A 22,003-nucleotide genomic window follows, 5' to 3' on the forward strand; every position below is an offset into this window, starting at 1 on the left:
TCGTGGGGGCCCCTGTGGGGCCCGGGGCAAATTGCCCGACGTGCCCCCCCCCCCGGCCCTGCTGCCAGGGGCTTCTTGTGATGGGAATTCAAACCTCCATTCCCTCAAATTTAAAATCATCTCTGCTCCTGTCTAAAGCGGAAAAAAAATCAGAAATACTCAGTCATCTCTTGGATACTGTGAACAAACTCACTCCATTTCCCACTCCTTTTCGGGTGCCAAGAGCCCTTTGTATGTCCGGTCCAGCTGTGAAAACTCCAGCATCCACCTGACAATTTCGACAGTGATCCTGTGTATTTCAGTACAAAAATCTATAGCACTTTGAAAACCTGGGGCTAGATGAAAACAACAAATTAAATGACCACCACAAAGGATGCTGCATTGGACAGTATGAGAGAAGTTATTGAGGATAGGGGGAAGGTAATACCATGTGTTCAGGAAATGTCCCACTGCGTAAATGTAGCAATAATGTGCCGTTCTAACAATTATTAACTGCCATTCCCTCTCTCTATCCTATTCAGCTCCTCTATCTGCTCCCAGTAGATCTGCCATAGGAACACTGGGCCAGCTCCCATCAGTTATAGCTGTTCTAAACCACCCACGGCTAGCACAAGCACGCCTGTGATAATCCCCCGGAGTCCTTAGAAAGCCAGCACCACTTTTGCACTGTTTACCAGCCTGTGTGTAGCAGATGCGGGAGATTAGTACCAAAGCCAGGTCACAGGCACAAGAAACCGCCAGGAACAAGTGAATACAGAACAGGAAAACAGCCAAAATCAATTTCTTTGTCCTGAGAGGATTCAAAATGTTACAGCTGCTGTTAGAAGTCTCACTCTTCTCTGTAACAGGAATTTTATACAGCAGTATAGAATGAATTTGCAGAAGAGATCAGGCAAATCCAGAGTTTGACCTTTGTTAGGATTCTCAGAAAAGGGAAGATTTTGAAGAGTAAGCCTTTCTATCATAAGGACAACACTCCACATTTACTCCCCTTCTACCTCTATTAAAAAACAAACACGCACAACCCTCAACCCAAAATCAAAGACGCAAACAAAATTAAATTAATAATCAATGAACCAGACTAAAACATAATCCTATCCCAAGCAGAAATTTTACCATGAAAAGGGAGCAGAGCCAGGGACTTCACTAATACTATCAGTTTTACACAGAAGGTCCTCAGATATGATGATGGGCAGCAGAAAAAAAAAAATCTATCCTGAACTTTGTGTGACGGTTTTGGACACCGTTGGCTCTTATGAAATCTTAAAAGAACCACTGAGGATTAAGGTAGGAATAAAATTCTTATTTCAGCCTATGAACCACCATCCCCTTTCCCTAAAAGTGAGAGGGCCTTCAGTAAGTCATTTAATTCAATAATGTATATATACATAGATGCCAAAAGAATTATGACTGAGTTCTTGGCTTTCATCTTCAGCAGTTTACTCTTAAATGTTCTTGGATGTAGACTTTTTTCACACTCTCTGACCCCTAACTTTCTGTATCAAGAATCATTTGGATTGAAGAAAAATATGTGCTGGTATTCTAATATAGCAGTATTCAGTCACGGCATGATTTCTGTCAAGTGCAAAGTGTCAAAATTCTGTCAAAATACAAGGAGAGTGACACCCACTAAACAGGTGCACACAGTATATGCCTGAACACAAAAGTGTTGATGTGTGTCTGTTTTCTGGTTGCGTACAGCACCCACACAGATGCCCTCAGCCACCTTTCAACTAACTGGGAACAATGAATGTGCGAGAGGGAAGTAGGGTGGGTATGCTAAGCTGGTATTGCTGGTCAGGGAGCACAAAGGCCTTGATTTGAGGACTACACTTGCTGTTCATATATCCTGATAGGTGTTCAGATGCCACAGTGGATACCAGGCTAGATTCCCCTCCATATCACAGTGCGCCTGTAAACCAGAGACTCTGATGTTTAGATAGGGGCCAGACTGGGGCACCCAGTTTCCACCTTACTGGGTTCTCTCTCTGGTGGCTGCAGATCTGCTGACCCATGCCAGCATGCAGCTGTAACCCACATTAGTGTAGATCTCTGTCCCTGTCACAATGTGGCTGGCCCCTGTGATTAAATTAGGTTCAGCTGCCCTGGGCCAGAGCAGGTACTCCCAGCTGAGTCAATTAATGGGTCAGGGCTGCACCTGGGCTATAAAGGGTCTGAGGCTGTTCATTAAGGCAGAGTTAGGAGGAGGGCTGTAGCTGATGATTTCCTGCAGTGGTCCCTGAAGAATAGAGTTGGCTGCTCAGACAGCACCTCAGAGAGGAGGTAGCGTGGAAGATTTGTTTTGTGTTTGTTTTTTGGGGGGAACTTTGTAAATAAAGAAACCAGACCCCAGGAAACTCTGTGACTGATTGAGAAAGACGGTGTGTGATTTAAGGAACCGCGAAGAAGGGGAAAGCAGGGGTGGGCACACTGAAGAGGAACCCCTGGTCAAGAAGCAGGGCGCGGGTGGCAGCCATTTGGTTAGAGTCCCCTTTGAGTGGCTGGACCACATAAAGAGGTTAGAACTAATGGACTGTTAGATGGAGAGGTCCAGAGTTAAATCCCTGCAGAAAGCCCAAGTGGGGGTCTTATTTAGCATTGCCAGGTGTCTGGTTTTCAACTGGAACATGCTGGTCGAAAAGGGACCCTCCCCATCCCGGTGAAAATGAGCGAGTGAGTGAGGGTGGGGGAGAGCAAATGATGGAGGGAGTGGGGATGGAGTGAGTGGGGTGGGGCCTCGGAGAAGGGGTGGGGCAAGGGCGTTCGGTTTTGTGCAATTAGAAAGTTGGCAACCCTACGCAGAAGGGACCATCGTGATCATCTAGTCTGACCTCCTGCACATTGCTCACCCACCGTACTCACCCACTCCTGCAATAGACTTATTACCTCTGGCTCAGTTACTGAAGTCCTAAAATCTTGATTTAAAGACTTCAAGTTGCAGAGAATCCACCATTTACACTAGTTTAAACCTGCAAGTGACCTGTGCCCCATGCTGTAGAAGAAGGCCGACTCTTGCAAAGTTTGGTTGAAAACTGCAATATTTTGAAATAAATTCACTGCAAGTGATAGGACATACTCAATGGTCTATGCACCACTCAAAGGCTGTGATAGGCTACATAAAGTCCTCTGGCATTCGAAGATGGGGTGAATTCAATGCTATATGAGTGCTATACAGTAGCCCCAAGGGAACAACTGTATCAGACAACACCAGAGGTTTCTTGCATCAGCAGCATCGGAGTTTGTGTTTCTTGAATTCAGTCAAAACAACCAGTAATGTAAAATTGTAATTTAAAACAGCAGAACTACTGTACAGACATCACATTGATTTGGACTGAGTAACACATGTTGAAACAACTAATGCAAAATCAATGAGCTCTGTCCATGCCGTGATTTCACATTTACTTTGCCTTTTCACACGAATGTCTTCCTGTATCATCTGTTGTATCTACAAACAACAATTAGAGTACTTGGGAGTATAACTGTGTGCTTACTCAAAACTAACCTTTCTATGGGCAGCAAAAGATCCTGTGCTCAAACAAACCTTTAATTGACTTAAATGGGAAATCTTCCTAAATAGGAACACTAGAGCCAAACCATTGAAACATAGCAGTCTAAGTTAGGCATCTGAATAAGTGGCCTGCTTTTTCAGAGCTGCTGAGCACCTGGAGTGCCCATTAAGTTTAGTGGGAGATCTGTCCACTTATGGCAGTGCTGAATATTTGCCCAATGGGGAAAATTCCATTTAATGTTAAGAGGAAAATGGATGACTGGCAGAGGTAGCAACTCCTATAATTACGGCTGCCTAACACTTGCCATTCTAATCTATATTCTATACATTGTAAATCATAGATTTTATATGGTTTCCAACACTATTGCATTGCTTTCTATAACACAGGATTAAACACACAAAGACTAGGAACATGCTACTCTATATGTTTTATTAATAGACTATTCATGCTACAAGGCTCATCTTTCTTCTCAGGCATATGGCAAGTTGGCAGGCTGAGCGTTGGTGGGTTTTTACTATTATAGCTGTTGTGTAGTGGGATTTTATTTTAGTTGTGTACTACATCTGTAAGGCTGTATCTGTACATTTATTGTGGAAGCTGGATAACGCAAGCATGCTCAAAGCAAAGGACAGCTCCTTGCTTATGTTTTATATAACCAAATTAAAGCTCAATTCTCCAAGCACATGCTGTATAGAATAGCTGAATTTCAATTATAATAAAGTGCTGTAAATTCTCTCTGATCACAAATGTCTTTGTCTTACTAAACTGGTAAATATCCAGGGTCACTTTGTTCACTTGCTAGAGTGCTAAGTTTGAGGAAACCACAAGATACATACAAGCAAGATTATCCATCTGCTGAACCATGCTTTGAAACTTCCACTTAGAAAAATTCATACTATGTTCTTTCCAAGTTGCTTTGTAATGCATCTGTGCCACTTGTTAGAAACGCAGCAAAACTCATTACAGTTTAACATGCGTGAATTCAGCTTTGCGCGGTCGGAAAAAAAAAAAGAAAAAAAGAAAAAACAACAATTTAAATACTGTACCTGTAGTGCAGGCGATTCTGCCCACCATTACACTCAATATAATTTTGACTATACACGATTTTTGCTGACTGCAGAACGTAACCCCAGTGTAAGATGAGACTCGCCTGCACAGGAAGGCAATACCTTCTAGCTGGCTGCACTGTCCATCTACTTTCTGGTGATGCGAGATTTCTGGAGCAGCATCACAAAGAGTATCAGAGAGCTCCAAAACTTCCTATCATCCTTCTGTGGTAACTAGCAGAGAAGAGCCATATTCTCTCCCCCTCCATTCAATCAGCGAATTAGTTACTGCTAAGCTACAGGACTCCTAATTCCTGTGGTCACTAGGGTTATGAAATGTCTTTATTTGCTTTTGGACCTCCTTTCCAGTTCATACAGACCCCAAAAGAAAGACACCACCTTTCATGGAAAGAAAACGTGGAAAACTCCTTTAAAAACTAACACAAGGACAAAATTGATTTGGGGAAAAGGTTCCCATTGAAACGAATGAGAATAAGCAACGGTAGTACTCAGCTATTGTTAGGGGGTTGTTTTTCCACCTTTCATCATGCATTAGGTGAATGCACCAACCGCTGGCTCTCTAAATGCCACAGAATCTGAATAAACACACACACTATCAGCGATATAGATGCCTGGAGCTGTAGTGGAGATAGTGTTTATCCAAACTCTGATCCTTCCAGATAACAGCAACAAAGGAACAACCTCTCCAAACATCCTAAAGCATTCCCTATAACAGGGAACATTTCAGGATAGAACTCTTCTGTAAATGAGCTATGGAATTGAGGAGCTGGCTTGTCTTGTGCACCCTCTAACTGTGCTTCCCCATGTATGCTCAGTAACATGGCAAGCCAACACCAAGACTGAGACCCTATCGTACTATTCATCCTCTGGTTTTAGTGTTCTCGATCCACAAATGCTGAGTGGATTCCCCAGACTACTTAATTGCTAAATAAACTATATGATGGTAAATTTGAAGCTCTAAACTATTCTCCTAATTAGTCTGTTTATCAGACAGTAGCATATTTAAATGCTTGTAATTCAACCAAGAGAAGATATTGGGAGTGCTAATACTGGAACAGCGGACCTATGCTGTTTAAAGTCTGCACTGGGTTTGCAGCAACATCATATGGTGCAGAATAAATATTGTGACAGGGTCAGGCCAGATGGCTACAAGAGAGTGGTCAAAGGTAGATACATTAGTTCCAGGTTAAGCAGGTCCCTTTTCCCTGGGTAAGATAACAGGGACTATTCCAGAACACTCAGGAACTTTATAGAACTAATTAAGCAGCAGACTAATTAGGACACCTGTAGCCAATTGGGAAGCTGCTAGAATTAATTAAGGCTAATCAGGACACCTGGTTTAAAAAAGGCCGTCACTCCAGTCAGTGAGGTGTGCGCGTAAGGAGCTGGGAGTGAGAGGATGTGCTGCTGGAGGACTGAGGAGTATAAGCATTAACAGACATCAGGAGGAAGGTCCTGTGGTGAGGACAAAGAAGGTGCTGGGAAGAATCATAGAATATCAAGGTTGGAAGGGACCTCAGGATGTCATCTAGTCCAACCCCCTGCTCAAAGCAGGACCAATCCCCAACTAAATCATCCCAGCCAGGGCTTTGTCAAGCCTGACCTTAAAAACTTCTGAGGAAGGAGATTCCACCACCTCCCTAGGTAACGCATTCCAGTGTTTCACCACCCTCCTAGTGAAAAAGTTTTTCCTAATATCCAACCTAAACCTCCCCCACTGCAACTTGAGACCATTACTCCTCGTTCTGTCATCTGCTACCACTGAGAACAGTCTAGATCCATCCTCTTTGGAACCCCCTTTCAGGTAGTTGAAAGCTGCTATCAAATCCCGCCTCCTTCTTCTCTTCCGTAGACTAAACAATCCCAGTTCCTTCAGCCTCTCCTCATAAGTCATGTGTTCCATTCCCCTAATCATTTTTATTAAGAAAGGGGAAGTTGAACAGGACAAAAGATTATCTCCTTCTCTCTTGGAAAAGTATCCTGCAATCTTTAATTACCAAGCATACTGTCACCAGGGATTAGCAGAAAGGGCCTCACTTGAACAAACCACCCAAAGGATGATGCAAGTTTAGCTGTTCCTTAAAATGCAGCTTCTTGTTGTTGTCAACAGAATTTTGTTCCATGAATAAATAAATTATTAAAAATAAAGTTGGAAAGTCTCTTATCAGTATTGTGCAAATTACAAAAAAAGGTTATGAGCATGTACAGAATTTACAGTTTTACAAATTTAGAACTAAGCTTAAAAGTTACCATCTCATGAAAATTTATAATGTTGTGGGAAATAATCTACAAAAGTATGCAGTGGAAATTTTTTCTCTGGCTGCAAGCTTTTATTCCTATCACTTGCACAAATAGAGTCCTGACAAAATGTTGTGAACTCTGTGTGCTGTTTTCAGAGTAACAGCCGTGTTAGTCTGTATTCGCAAAAAGAAAAGGAGTACTTGTGGCACCTTAGAGACTAACCAATTTATTTGAGCATAAGCTTTTGTGAGCTACAGCTCACTTCATCGGATGCATACTGTGGAAAGTGTAGAAGATCTTTTTATACACACAAAGCATGAAAAAATACCTCCCCTCACCCCACTCTCCTGCTGGTAATAGCTTATCTAAAGTGATCACTTTCCTTACAATGTGTATGATGTGTGCTGTGGAGATGGAAATATAATGGGAGGGAATTTATTGACAAAATAGAATTCAGTGATTACTGGCAGCCATGTCTGCTTTCCGTATGTCAAACTGTCAAAGCCAGCGTGCTGTGGAGATGGTTTGATAAAATGTTTTAGAGACAGAAAAGCAAAGAAGAAAATCAAACACAGCAAAGGGAATGAAAACGTCTGAATTTAAAACAAGTAGGTTGATAATGCTGGTCATGATAACTTCGAGAAAACATTTTCATATGCAATGAGCACAAACATACAGCAGAATAATGAGCTTTAAAACACACTAAGACTTTGTCTACACCAGCACTTTTATTGGTAAAACATTTGTTGGTCAGGGGTGTGCAAAACACATGAGCCTGACCGACATAAGTTTCACCACCAAAAGCATCGGTGTGGACACTGCTATGTCGGTGGGAGAGCATCTCCGGCCAACATAGCTACCGTCGCTTGTTGGGTCTGTAGTGCAGACATAGTCAAAGACACGCAAAACAACCTAGTAAAAAAACCAAACAGACAGGTTATCTGGTATGTTGTCATCATCATAACAATGTTTATCCTTTGCTAAGTAATCAACAGTTAATATACTATTCTGTTAATTCACAGATGAAGTGAACAATATAACCTGCATCATGGTGGTGAATAAGTGACTTAAGTCCCAAAGAACTATAAGTAAAAAGATAGCAAGTCTTTCTTGGAGGAAAAATTTGGAAGGGAGATAATATGGCTGAGACTTTACGTATTTGAATGTGGATTATGAAATTTGTTTCTTTAACTCCAAAGAGATAATAGTTAAAGGGACATTGCCAAAGTCAGGGCTCCTAAAAATACAGCTATTTTGTTAAACTTTTTACTTTCAGGAGCCCATTGGTTTTTTTTTAAAATTGGTTTAAATAATCTGTTGTGTATGTGAAAGATTACAGAGTGAGAGCCCTGGAGGCTGTCTTTTCTGTGGATTAAGAACAACACAGGTAGTAAAACTGCCAAATTTCATAGCACTGCCCAGATGCCTCAGTCATGGCCTGGAGGGAAAACCTCTGAGTGAGGGACAGTGGTTAATTTTTCCATGCCATTTAAGCTCAGACAGCCAACAGGGGTAATGAATAGTGTTAGCTGAAGATGTGGTTTTGTGATGTCACCACTTGTTTATTTCTTCTTAAATGACTGTGTGTGAGCATGTGTGTGTATATATATATATATATATATATAAAGAGAGAGAGCATGGTGTTTATTAATGTTCATAATACTGTTGGAGAATATTCACATCTCTATATGTGTACATATACATTTTTCAATATAAATATTCTCTAGCAGCATCAGAAACCTAAACAACAGCATTGTTCTAACACATGAAAACCAGAAAGTGAAACTGTCCATACACAAGTAACTCACCAATTTTCACTGTCCAAACTGAGTGAAATGCAAATTGCATACAGACATGATAAACGATGGAAAATATTTACTATTGAGCACAGTGTTTACTATTATGAACTCAGAGAAATTAGTCTTTTTGTTCACTTAACTGATTTCCAGATACAGCAGAGATAAAAAGTGGGAAATCATTTAAATACACCCTTACCTGGCTGTAAAGTGCCAAAAATGTATCCATTTCTACATTCTCCAGAAGATCTTCAAGCACAACATCATTCCATTGCTCTTCTCGTAAGCTGAAGGGAAAGATGAAATTAGTATTATCTTCCCAGGCATAGTATTTAATGTGATAAGAAATCAACGTCCAAAATTCATCCATTCAGAAAACATTTTACTGGTAGATTTTGTTAACAGCTTTACCGCACACATCTTTAAACAAACTAAGAACACCACAATTCTTTCCCTTTTCTTCAAGAGCCAGACCCTGCTGTGTTACTGTTCAACATATCTGATGACAGCAAGGCATCTCATGTGTTTTGTTGTGGCTGCATATTCCAATCTACAAGGAGCAAGGTAACGAACAAATATTGCATGGCAATGAGTAGACTCCTGCTGAAGACTTGGCATGAAGCTTGGCCCATTTTTCTATCAGTTTTCACATCTGTCTTAAAGTATTTACAACCTTTAGCTATAGTTTCTTTCCATTCAAGTCTGTCTTTGGCTGTGTCTTCTTTGTTCCCTATATTTATGCAGCATGAGTTGAGATTCTACTGAAAGTTTTTATGTTGACAACTCTTCCTGCGGTTTCTGAGTTTCAGCTCACTACAGAAGATGTTTTTCAGGAATCTATCAGCACCTACTCTGATAACATTACCTGTTCATCTAAGCTGGGCTTTAATAATCACTACCACAATGCTGGTTGTTTTTGCTCTTTCAAGGGTGTTAATGTTTGACACTGCCTTTCCAGGAGATCTTCAGAACAGAGCAAAGAAAGTGACATCTTTAAGACTCTTATCAGAGTCTGTACACCAACTATGAGCAGCACAGGGGAAATAAAAGAACAGTTCTGTTCTGATTTGGATGACAATCAAATTTATACCCAGTGAAGACAATCTTCTAGTTCTGGGTGACTTTAATGCTGGAACTGAAGAAGAAATGAGACTTGGAGTGGTGTAATAAAAAACAGAGTCAGAAAAACGAAGAGCAATAGTCTCCTGCTACTCAGCAAGTGTGCAGAGCATGAGTTACAAAACTCAGATCTGAAACATCTTCAACACATGCAGATAGCTGATTCCCCTCTCCCTCTGTGACCTTTTCAAAGCTCACACACACTACTTATCAGGTTTCAGAGTAACAGCCGTGTTAGTCTGTATTCGCAAAAAGAAAAGGAGTACTTGTGGCACCTTAGAGACTAACCAATTTATTTGCGCATGAGATTTCATGAGCTACAGCTCACTTCATCGGATGCATACCGTGGAAACTGCAGCAGACTTTATATACACACAGAGAACATGAAACAATACCTCCTCCCACCCCACTGTCCTGCTGGTAATAGCTTATCTAAAGTGATCATCAAGTTGGGCCATTTCCAGCACAAATCCAGGTTTTCTCACCCTCCACCCCCTCACACACAAACTCACTCTCCTGCTGGTAATAGCCCATCCAAAGTGACAACTCTCTACACAATGTGCATGATAATCAAGTTGGGCCATTTCCTGCACAAATCCAGGTATGTGGTTGTTGGTGAGTATTTGCTTATACCACACAACAGAACCACTAACCCAGGAACTTATCCTTGCAACAAAGCCCGTTGCCAACTGTGCCCACATATCTATTCAGGGGACACCATCACAGGGCCTAATAACATCAGCCACACTATCAGAGGCTCGTTCACCTGCACATCCACCAATGTGATATATGCCATCATGTGCCAGCAATGCCCCTCTGCCATGTACACTGGTCAAACTGGACAGTCTCTACGTAAAAGAATAAATGGACACAAATCAGATGTCAAGAATTATAGCATTCATAAACCAGTCGGAGAACACTTCAATCTCTCTGGTCACGCAATCACAGACATGAAGGTCGCTATCTTAAAACAAAAAAACTTCAAATCCAGACTCCAGCGAGAAACTGCTGAATTGGAATTCATTTGCAAATTGGATACTATTAATTTTGGCTTAAATAGAGACTGGGAGTGGCTAAGTCATTATGCAAGGTAGCCTATTTCCCCTTTTTTTTTCCTAACCCCCTCTCCTCCCAGACGTTCTGGTTAAACTTGGATTTAAACTTGGAGAGTAGTCAGTTTGGATGAGCTATTGCCAGCAGGAGAGTGAGTTTGTGTGTGTGTGTGTGTGTGTGTGTGTCCCACGGAAGAAAAAAAAAGGGGGGGGGTGAGAAAGCCTGGATTTGTGCTGGACATGGCCCACCTTGATTACCATGCACATTGTAGGGAGAGTGGTCACTTTGGATGAGCTATTACCAGCAGGAGAGTGAGTTTGTGTGTGTATGGGGGTGGGGGGGTGAGAAAATCTGGATTTGTGCTGGAAATGGCCCACCTTGATTATCATGCACATTGTAGGGAGAGTGGTCACTTTGGATGGGCTATTACCAGCAGGAGAGTGAGTTTGTGTGTGGGGGGGTGGAGGGTGAGAAAACCTGGATTTGTGCTGGAAATGGCCCAACTTGATGATCACTTTAGATAAGCTATTACCAGCAGGACAGTGGGGTGGGAGGAGGTATTGTTTCATGTTCTCTGTGTGTATATAAAGTCTGCTGCAGTTTCCATGGTATGCATCCGATGAAGTGAGCTGTAGCTCATGAAAGCTCATGCTCAAATAAATTGGTTAGTCTCTAAGGTGCCACAAGTACTCCTTTTCTTTTTACTTATCAGGTTGTGAGTTTTCTCAGGCTAAGAGCTGCTCACTCATAACTGATTATTTTCTTTTTTCAGACGCAAGCCTAAAGACAATTTTTAATCTTTCTAAGTCATTTGGAACTGGGTTGGACACTTTTTGCCTCCACCAAGTTTTAAAGTTAGATTGCTCTATTTACTCTTTCTTTAAAGGGCCTGCTGACTGGTTTGCTTGGACTTCTGGGGCTGGAGGGAGAGTAATGACCTACCTACCTACTTTTTTTCCCCAGTCTTCTGCAGCAAGACATAGAAACATTCCTCTAGAGCCCACTGTGGTCTGGCCCTTTAAAAATTAAAATAGCTCTGGGGATTCACATACCCCAGGCTGCAAAGGACCCAATCTGAAATTCTTGATCCAGAAGTCAGAGGACAGGACTCCTTTTGAAGCCTGTCAATGCCACTCCTTACAAATCAGTCCAAGTGACACCTACTTAGTAATGCAAAGCTCTCTCTCATAGTGCGACATGAAACTCAAAGCATGTGTGTGTCTGCAGGTCTCTGTGATTCATACATATATTATTTTATTTTGCAAAAATCTCACCCAGTTTGCTTTGTGACACTTTTGTCGAGATGGCTATTACCACATAAAAAATATAAAAAACCTTTTACATTTTTGTTGCAGAAAAATCTTTGCTTTAAAAGATGGTGGTTTTGCTCATGGTGGTAACTAAAAATGGCCTCTTTCACTAGAACAATTTGATTATCTAAGCAACACTCATAACAGAAAAGTATGTTCAATGTGCAGCAAAATGGATGCAGGGTGGTGGTGGAATTGAAATTCAAGTGGTTTGCATTTGATTGGAAACATTTTCCCAGAGACTATGGCTTTCATTCTGTTCTCTTGAGCTTGACTGAATTGGAACCAACCCTGGTCTCCTGCTTGATAATGTGGGGTATTAGCATTAGCCCACTGGTTGATCCCAAAGAGACTGATTGTAAGGTAAGGCTCTGCATTTCAAATACATTTTTACAGTCAACAGATTTATTATTATTTAATGGGTATATTGCAGTGGTGCCCAGAATTCCCCAGCAGAGAAGGGTGTTCTTCATGAAGAGGAAAACCCTTGCCCTGAAGTGTTTACAGAATGAATGTTTAGCTTGCTGGTTCGATATGGTATGTTACATTCTCTGAAGACTGCTTGCAATGACTAAGATATAGAAAAAGGCTGTCATACTTAATACCAAAAAGCCTTACCTTTGCCGATGAAGATTTACTAATTGCTTACACTTATTCAATGCCTGATACAGCAGAGCAGACACCTGTCTCTCTGCATTCATTTCCACAACTTCATCTGAAAATCCCAATCCGTCTGAAGTCCATCTCTGCCTGTTCAATAGATGCTGCTGCTGAGCCGTCTCCTTATGTAACATTTCATATTCCAACTTTCTGTCAAGTTCTTCAATCTCCTAGAGTTTGAAAATGTACAATGATAAGAACAATTCACAATTCACCTTGGAAGAACAATTTTCATTTGGAGTCAAGAAAAAGATGGCATCATTGGTTTGCAATATTACTTTATTCTGTACTCATTCTTCCCAATCGCTTGTGATCACTACACTTTCCAGTTCATTGTGATGGCTTCGCTAAACATGACTAGTATGCAATGAGCATCAGAACAATGCTTAAAGATATCAGTAAATCGTTGCTGTGCTAAAGGGCAATATGTCTGAAACGTTGCAATGTAGGAGACACTTGGAATGTATAATATCCATATGGCTAAGATTGAAAGGTCAGACAGCTACCTCATTTATAAGCAGGGTAAAATTACTGAAACACAATGTGAGAAATTCATGCAGACAGTTTTTAGTTATGCTGAATCTACTACTAATACTAAATAGGTTTCAAATTGGAAAATATATACCACTACTCAACATAACAAAATCAGAGTAACAAAACAATATCTCTACACTCAAACAAGAACCCTTCCCAGAAATTATTTAGGAGACCTAGCTTAATAGTGTCATTTAAAAAATCCTTGTCTTAACTGTATAATTAATATGAAATCAGGATAGCTGTGTGGTTAAGCCATTAGACTAGGACTAAGGAGATGGGGTTCAGTTCCTAGTTCTGCCACAGACTTCCTTTCTGACCATGGCCAAGTCACTTAAGATCTCTGTGCCTCTGTTACCGATCTGTAAAGTAGAGAAGATAAATATTTCCTTTCTCCCATCCTTTGTATGCTTTCTCTGCGAAGACTAAGATCATAAGGGCAAGGACTGTCCCTAACTAGGTGTATGTTTAGGGTGACCATATTTCCCTAGGCTGAATACTGGACACCTGGTAAAATTACTCGCATTCAAGTGAGTTCAACGGCAATCAATCAGAACTATGCAGTACAAATAGTCAAATTAACATCAAGTTGACTAAGCCCCTGTTAAAAAGAAATACTGTGTAGTTGGATTCTTTTTATTTACCTACTTATCTTTAAGGCTTTAGGGTTCACTCAGGGAGAGGTGACACACACTCCCACACACCTCTCTCACACATGGGGGATGACCAATCGACCCGACCCTTCCTGCCCGGCACTCTCTGCCCTCCATGCCCGTTTGGGTCCCCGGGACACCTGTCTTTCCTGGTACCTGGCGCCACATCTTCTCAAGGCAACACATGGAAAGACGTGCAGGGTCACATGCCCCCCCGCCCCCCAAATTTCTGCCAGGGTTCACACCAGAATGTGGCCAGCAGCAGCCTTTTGGCACTGTGCGGGAGGGAAGGGACAGGAGCTGCTTCCAGCTGCAGGGGAGGAGGAGGTGAGGAAGGGATGACCTGGCCCATGTCTTTGCAGAACTCATCTCTTCTCCCTCCCCCCCCCCCCCCTGCCCTCCATGTGGCCGGAAGCAGCTTGTCTCTTCCTGCCCACATGCACAGTGTTGAAAGGCAGCTAACACTTCTAGAAAGAAAAGGAGTACTTGTGGCACCTTAGAGACTAACCAATTTATTTGAGCATAAGCTTTCGTGAGCTACAGCTCACTTCATCGGATGCATACTGTGGAAAGTGTAGAAGATCTTTTATACACACAAAGCATGAAAAAATATACCTCCCCCCACCCCACTCTCCTGCTGGCAGTAGCTTATCTAAAGTGATCACTCTCCTTACAGTGTGTATGATAATCAAGGTGGGCCATTTCCAGCACAAATCCAGGTTTTCTCAAACTCCCCCCCCACACACACACACACAAACCCACTAACACGGCTGTTACTGTGAAACCTAACACTTCTAGGTTGCTGCTGGCCACTGATGTAACCCACCTGCCTCCATCTACAGCATGGGCAGGAAGGGGTTAAGCCCTAAGGATGCATTGTGCATCAGAGCCCAGGGAACCTGACTGCAGGGGCTTCAGCGAATCCAGCCAGAGAGGTGACTCAGCAGGGGAGGGTGCCTAGGGGACAGAACAGTTCCATGCTGTTCCATGGGCAGAACCCAGGGCGGGGTGTGTGTGTGTGAAGAGGGTGTTAAGCCTCTGCCCCAGGGGCTGCTGTGGAGCCTGCAGGTTCGTGGGGTGGGTGGGGGGGTTGAACGCGTTGGAAATCGCTTCCTGACCCTCCCCCCGCCATTCCAGAGCTTAGCTGGGGGGCAGAGAGGCTTCCCCATGCCAGTGCTGTGCAGGGCTTTGATACATGCAGCGCTGGCCAAGATCTGGCACACAGTGGGGGCTGCACTGGCGGACCAGCAGGGGGGAGCGACCGGCCCCGCACACTACATCTTCACCCCGACACCAGCCTTGCACACCCACCCTCATTGTCAGCTACTGGACCCCTCCCCCCGCCACACTCACCACTGGTGGCCAGGAGGCTGGTGAGCATGGATCTGGCCAGCAGCAGGGTATGCCAGTACTGATAGGGGTGGAGGCGCATGGGGGAGGGAGGTGGAGAGACAGAAAATATGGGACAATTTGCCTGTTTTTAAGAAAAAGTCAGAACATCTGCAGGAGGGCTTAAATAAAGGACTGTCCCTTTAAAAACAGGCTGTCTGGTCACCCTATCTATGTCCAGCACTTAATACAATGGGGCCCTATGCACATCTATAACACAAATAACAAATGCAGACTAACTGCTAGTGCTGGAAATAAAAACATGCTATTTGTAGAGAGATTAATGAAGTTAACGTACAGTTAACCATTAATTTGTTCTACTGAATGGCAACATCAATAGAGTTACAAGCGATCATCTGATGTGGTGTTAGTGGTTTTTAATTAACAGGTTTCTAAAACCTTAAAAAATATCGTGCCAGGCAGGGAAGTTTATTCAGCAGGAGACAATCTATATAAACCAAGCAAAACAGGTAGCATAAGCACAAATAGTAACCAAAAGAAACTTCCCCAATCTAGGGCTCAACCCAGCACTCACAGCCTGGATAAGAAACCTACCTACTCTCTCTCTCTCTCTTCTATGTCTCCAGCAGCCCTATTTATACCCCTTCCTCTGAACACCTGTGCAAGTGCTGTAGTTAACCCTTTGTGTATTAGCAACCGGGTAGTGTCTCTGCATCCTGTTACACTGTTGTAATTATTGTATTATTTGTATTTTTGCAGGGCCTAGGAGTCCCAGTCAAGGATGAGGACCCCATTGTGCTAGGCGCTGTACAAACACAGAACAAAAAGGAGGCCCCTACTCCAAAGAGCTTACAATATAAGTATAACATAAGAGACAGAGGGACACAGACAGACAGATGGAGAAGTACAAGGAAACAATGAAATATCATTGGTCAGCAAGACAGACAGTGGTCTCAGCACAACAATGGCTTTTTTGTAGATATCCCAGCAAAGATTTCAAAATAGGCAGTAAACCAGATGAAATTACTTTTAATGCTTTATCAGCATTGATCTTATTTCTCTTGTCACTGTACATAGCTATTACAGTTTTAATACACTGTTTGATTAAACAAACTCAGAACAGCATGTTTAAACTAACATACTGTCACTTTAAGAAAGGCTCTCTGGAGAGGACAGTATTAAATTTTAAGTTGGAGTTTTCACAGTGATATCTGTCTAATGATGCCCTCTAGCAAAAAGGTTTAACTTTTAAAAACCCATTCTGTTTCTTCTGCTTCAGTGCTCTGCCAATTCCCACTTTGATAGTCACAAATGGGAGACAAACAAACCCATACTTCCCTATGACTATATAGCATAGAACTAAAAAAACCCAACAGGATTCTGAAACTGCCAAATCTGTAAAAATTTGACAAAAGGCAGCAAAAGCTTTTTCTGAAGTTTTTGTTATTTAAACTGTGTGCACATGCACAACGAGAGAGAGCGCCAGAGATAGACTGGATATACTCTGTGTGCACAATAACTCAAGCTTATCAGATGACTGTGCAATTTATCACATAGCTCTCACTACCACAAATGTGACAAATTTTGCAAGCTGGTCATGAAAATTATTTACCAGTCTTCGCTCTAAGTTACTCCCCTGCCCTTTACTGTTTGATCAAGAGAATGAAATATTAGTTAGTTACCCATTAAAAATATTACTTCATCTTATCAAGAGAGGCTGTGATATCAATTGGGACCTATTGGTGCTACTGTAATACAAATAATAAATAATATTATCTTTCTAGCTATAATATTAATATCTTCTGTTTAAACAGTATTGTAACTTTTTATCTGTATTTCTTTCACATAAAGATTTCATATAAATGCACACACACACCCTGCCAAAGCTATATAAATAATGGGCCAAATTTTCAGCTGGTATAAATCAACCTAGTTTGATTGCAGTCAATGAAGCTACACTAGCTGATGATCTGGCCCATGAACAGTTTACCCTTCTCAGCACTTTGTTACTTACAGGACTATGTGCCTCTAAAATCTGGGTACATTCTGACTCTGACAGTATTTTTGATGTGCTCAATTCTTCCAGAAGCAAAGCTTGTACACTTATGATAGCTGTGTAAATCTCCAATGTTCTGGACTTCTTATCAGTCTTTTGGAATTGTACAGCAGCAATGGACTCTCCAAGTTTATTCTCCCGAGAATGCAACTGATGCTCCTTTTCAAGCAGCAGCTCATTATGGACCTGGACAATAATGAAACACCAAATGTAATAAAATCAACAAAAACCTGATAAGCTTTTCTAGGGTTTTCAAAAATATATAATTATTTGGCTGCCACACGATTGACATAATATGCAAGGAAATTATCCGGGGTGGGGGGAAGAGGAGGAGAGAGAAAAAGAACAGTCATTGCTTACACATTACTCAACACATAAAAATATTAATTTTATTTAAAATAGTTGTTTTCTTTAAAACAAAATTCAGATTTCTTAGCTACAGTGGTCATATATGTAAGTTTGCCTTAGATAACATTGCCTCGGAATTTCATGTAAGTCCCACAATTCACTATACTTGGGAAAACACTGCATAATGCTGAAGTATCGGTATTTAAGGTAAGTGACAACTTTTTAAGTGCATTACTATCATTGCAGAACCTTGAAACTTTTACTGTTTCTATTGCTGTGTAGGACAGTCCCCTGTGCTCTCCCTGTCTTTTTGTCCCATCCATGGCGGTCTCTTGTCTTAAATTTAAACCATAGGCTTTCTTGGGAAGGGACTGTGTTTTAGTTTAGCACAACCATGGCCTCCCAGTGCTAGTGTAGTACAAATAATAAAAACATAAAGTAACTATTGCAGAATGGGAGACTCATAGGAGACATCTCAAAAACTTTAATACGTTTTGGATGAATTTATTGCCACCAGTGATTATGGTACCTGACGGTAGCCATGTCTGGAACCTTGAACATATTTATGTTCTTCCCCATGCCTGCATTAGCCTATGTCTGCTTCTTTGCAACACCATGTGGGATGGGATTGTTCAATTACCTTGACTTGGATTCAGTTCTCAGATGGTTACTTCTCTCCTATTTCTGCCTTACTTGAGACTAAAAAATCTCTGTGTATGCCACAGTACAGATAATGGGGAAAAAAAGATCCAACGTCTAGTGGATAAAAGTATGTCAGAGAAGGTTTTTTTCATCTAACAATGGATACGTTCAGAAAATACCCAAGTTTAGTAGTAATTCTGGGTATTGTGTGTGAGACAGCGATCTTGTGGTTAAAGCACAGGGAATCAAGAGATCGGAATTCTAGACCAATTTCTGCCTCACAGTCTTCTTTTATGGTTTTGAGCAATTCACATGGGTCCAAATTTTCAAAATTGTCCACTAACTTTTGGTGCCTAGGTTTTCAGATGCACAATAGATATGGAGGCCTTGATTTTCATAGCTGCCAAAAAAATCAATTGAAGTCAATGGGAGCTGCTCAACACCTCCAAAATCAGGAGCTTGGTATCTTAAGTCAGGAACCCAACACTTGAGGCATTTCAAATTACCAGACACTTGAATATTTGGGCCTTAATCTCTCTATGTATGTTCACCTGTCTGTAAAACAGGAATAATACATTCCTAATCCAATGATTTAATCAATCATCATCATCTAAGGACACAATTATTGCTTTTGAAGTGCTCTGAGATTCTCAGATGTAAGGCATCATAAAAGTTTCAAGTTATAAAATATTAAAGTTATTGTATTTCAAAGGAGTTTTGTTTAAAGTTAGCTAATTAATTCCAAGATGTTTCAAATTAATATAAATCCTTCCTTCTCCCCAATAAGACATTTTGTTGGATTGTCTCCTTTTGGTGAGCCCACCACTCCTGTTAATGGGAATGGGAATTGTGTGTTAACATGCGAAGGAGTCTATGGGCCTGATCCTCAACTGGTGTACAATGGAATAACCTGAAGCCTAGACTGAAGTCAATGGTAATTACAATTTACACTAGCTGAGGAACTGGCTTTATATCCCTAGTTATCTCTGCACTAATGAACAGAGACAAGGCGTAGTTATTCTCAAACTTCATAACTATATCACCTGTCTATTTATGCTAATCATAATTATATTAAACAATATATTAACCCCATTCATTACCTTTTAAGAATAATTTAACAGACTGTCACAAGGTTTTTCAGAGCCCTAAAATGACACACAGATAATGTGATGCACATGAATTTTTCTCTGGCATTATTACTGACAAGACTGCTGTCAAGAGTGGATTGCATATCATTCAAATTTTGTTATCCAATCTATAAAGCTAAATTCAAAATGTGATTTTAACCGAATCTTATTCAAGAGGATTCACGTGACATTATCTAAAATTTCCACTGAATTATATGGGATGACCTTGAACACAAGAGCAAGAAAGTTATCTGCAGAAAATTCTTCTGACCATCATCAACTAAGCCTAGCAGTACAAAGCCCTGTTAAAGAGGCAAGGTGCATGCAACAGGTACCTTCTAGATATTACTAGCATAATTCTGCCTTAACAGACAGAAAAATGTATCTTAATCATATTATTATTCAATATAAATCTCTATCTTAAACAATAAAACAAAGCAAAAATGGGGAAGATATCTAGAAAATATGAAATTGTCCCTTCCCTCCCCACAGAACCTGTAGATTCTGCAGCTCTTAGCTAGTGGCCCAGAAATGAAAAGGAGGCTTAAAATAAATGCTGCTTTCATAATTTCACAGTATTGTGGAATTTATGAGGGCCTCGATTTTGATGGTCACATGGGACCAAATATAAACTCTGGTTCTAGACTATCAGGGAAGTTTACTTTGAAATAAACTGGACTGGCTGTGGTGATACAGTGTTGTCAATTCCCATGGTTTCATTGTGAGTCTTGTGATTGTTGATGTTTTTCATTAAAAACCCAGCTCCTGGAATCCAGTGATTACAGAGGAATCTAGGTTTTTATTAAAATAATACAATTTTAAATCCTCATGGTTGTGGAGAAAAGCTTGAAAAATTTACCAGAAGGAAAACAAAAAGAATGCAACATTTATTATTTTTAAAAACTGCATGATTTTGGGGCCCAGCTCATGGTTTTTGAATGCGTGGGGTTGGTACTGTTTTGTCTTTGCTTATGCCCTATATTCAGTTTACCACATTTTTCCGTGACAGGAATAGAGAAGAGTTGTTTCATGATAATCTTTTTCCAACTGTGCAGTCGATACTTTCTCTATACCTGTGTGCATCTCAAGAAGATCAGACAGTTTTGCAAAGGGGCAGCTGGAGTGTGTCAGATGTTTACAATGGTGCAGACAGCTCAACATGGGGGGGAAATTGCCAAGCTGCACAAATGCTTCTTTACAATACTGAAACACATTAAAAAAACCAAACATAACCATAGTAGGTCTCAGTACTGGCAGAGGAAGAAGCAGAGGGAAACGTCCTTCAGAGACCCCCCAGATACTCCTCTTGTGAAGGAGGAGACTCCAAAATGATGTTAAATGGCTCCACTGTCCACTTAGGGTATGTTTACACTGCAATAAAAGATCAGCGACACGGCTGTGACTGACCCAAGTCAGTTGACTTGGGCTCGCTGGGCAATAGAATTGAAGTGTAGATATTTGGACTCGAGTCAGAGCCAGGCTCTCAGACCCTGCAGGTGGGTCATACATATACACTGCAGTTTTTAGCCCCAAAGTCTGATTCAGCTGACCCAGACTCAGACTCTGTGCAGCAGAGTTTTTTATCGCAGTGTAGACATACCCTAAAGAATTTGCGATGGGACCTGGGCCTTTCTCCTCCAGAAGCAGACTGGACTAGGACATTGGGGGAAGTTTTTAGACTTACTTTGGAGAGGCCTTGACCAGTGGGGACAATCCAGTTTACTGAGTCCTATGGGCTGAAAAGGACAGACATGCCCTTGCAGAGCACATCCACTGGTGTGGGAAGCCCAACAAGTAAGTCCATATTCTCAGCACCTTCCTCCTGGCAGAGCAAGGGTCTGCAGGCTGGGAATAATAGCGGCAGAGCCCTCCTGTTGTGGCTCCTGCGGTCTCCTTACACATGGTGCGTGCACTATGTGGGCTTGTTTTCTACTGATCTATTTGACTGTCTCTGCCAGAGTGGAGAAGGGAAGTACCTCAGCAGCTGCTCTCATTCATTAAGGCAACAATCCCCCCACCACAATTTTTCATCTCATACATGAAGAAGGATTGGGGGCAGGAGGAGCGAGTGAGTGGGAAGACTACTGCTCACTCCTGCCCCCCAAATTATCGTGCAAAGCCAGGATGCTAAAGACTAAAGCAGGACTGCTGAACTACTGTGGTAGAAAATGGAAGAGAAAGTGGAAAGTGCATGGGCAAACCTTGGAGCTCTGTGGACAAATCTGAGCTGCCTTTGGTATCTGGAGAACAGCCCAAGTATCTCAGTCTGGGCCCAGACATACCCGTTTCTCATTTTTATGTCTCGGTTTGTATAAGGGAGGACTCAAACAATAGAAAAGTCTGTATATTCTTTGCAGAAAGGTAAGAAACCTGTTAAAATGGAATTGAGGTCCTTTGGTCTCTGCGCAATGCTTTCCATTGAAATGCTAATAACTTTACCATTTCTTTCATATCCTCACAATTCTGCAGTTCATGAGCATTCAGAGATGTATGCTGCATTCCAGCAGCCCTGATAGGAAATCAAATAAAGATAAAAAC

General features: G+C 41.5%; 1 protein-coding gene across 6 annotated transcripts in view; it reads right to left on the reverse strand.

Annotated features, from left to right (window-relative positions):
- Positions 1-22,003, reverse strand: part of EVC2 (EvC ciliary complex subunit 2) — a 169,200-nt gene that overhangs the window by 14,954 nt on the left and 132,243 nt on the right. For all 6 annotated transcript variants that reach the window (XM_073342528.1, XM_073342529.1, XM_073342527.1 and 3 more), the window contains 3 exons: positions 17,307-17,534; positions 12,714-12,925; positions 8,813-8,900 (listed from right to left, as the gene is read on the reverse strand). In XM_073342528.1, the coding sequence (XP_073198629.1) occupies positions 8,813-8,900; positions 12,714-12,925; positions 17,307-17,534 (528 nt within the window). The remainder of the gene's footprint in view (positions 1-8,812; positions 8,901-12,713; positions 12,926-17,306; positions 17,535-22,003) is intronic.

The sequence above is a fragment of the Lepidochelys kempii genome, chromosome 4 (genome assembly GCF_965140265.1).
Source record: "Lepidochelys kempii isolate rLepKem1 chromosome 4, rLepKem1.hap2, whole genome shotgun sequence".
In the NCBI taxonomy this organism is placed as follows: Eukaryota; Metazoa; Chordata; order Testudines; family Cheloniidae; genus Lepidochelys; species Lepidochelys kempii.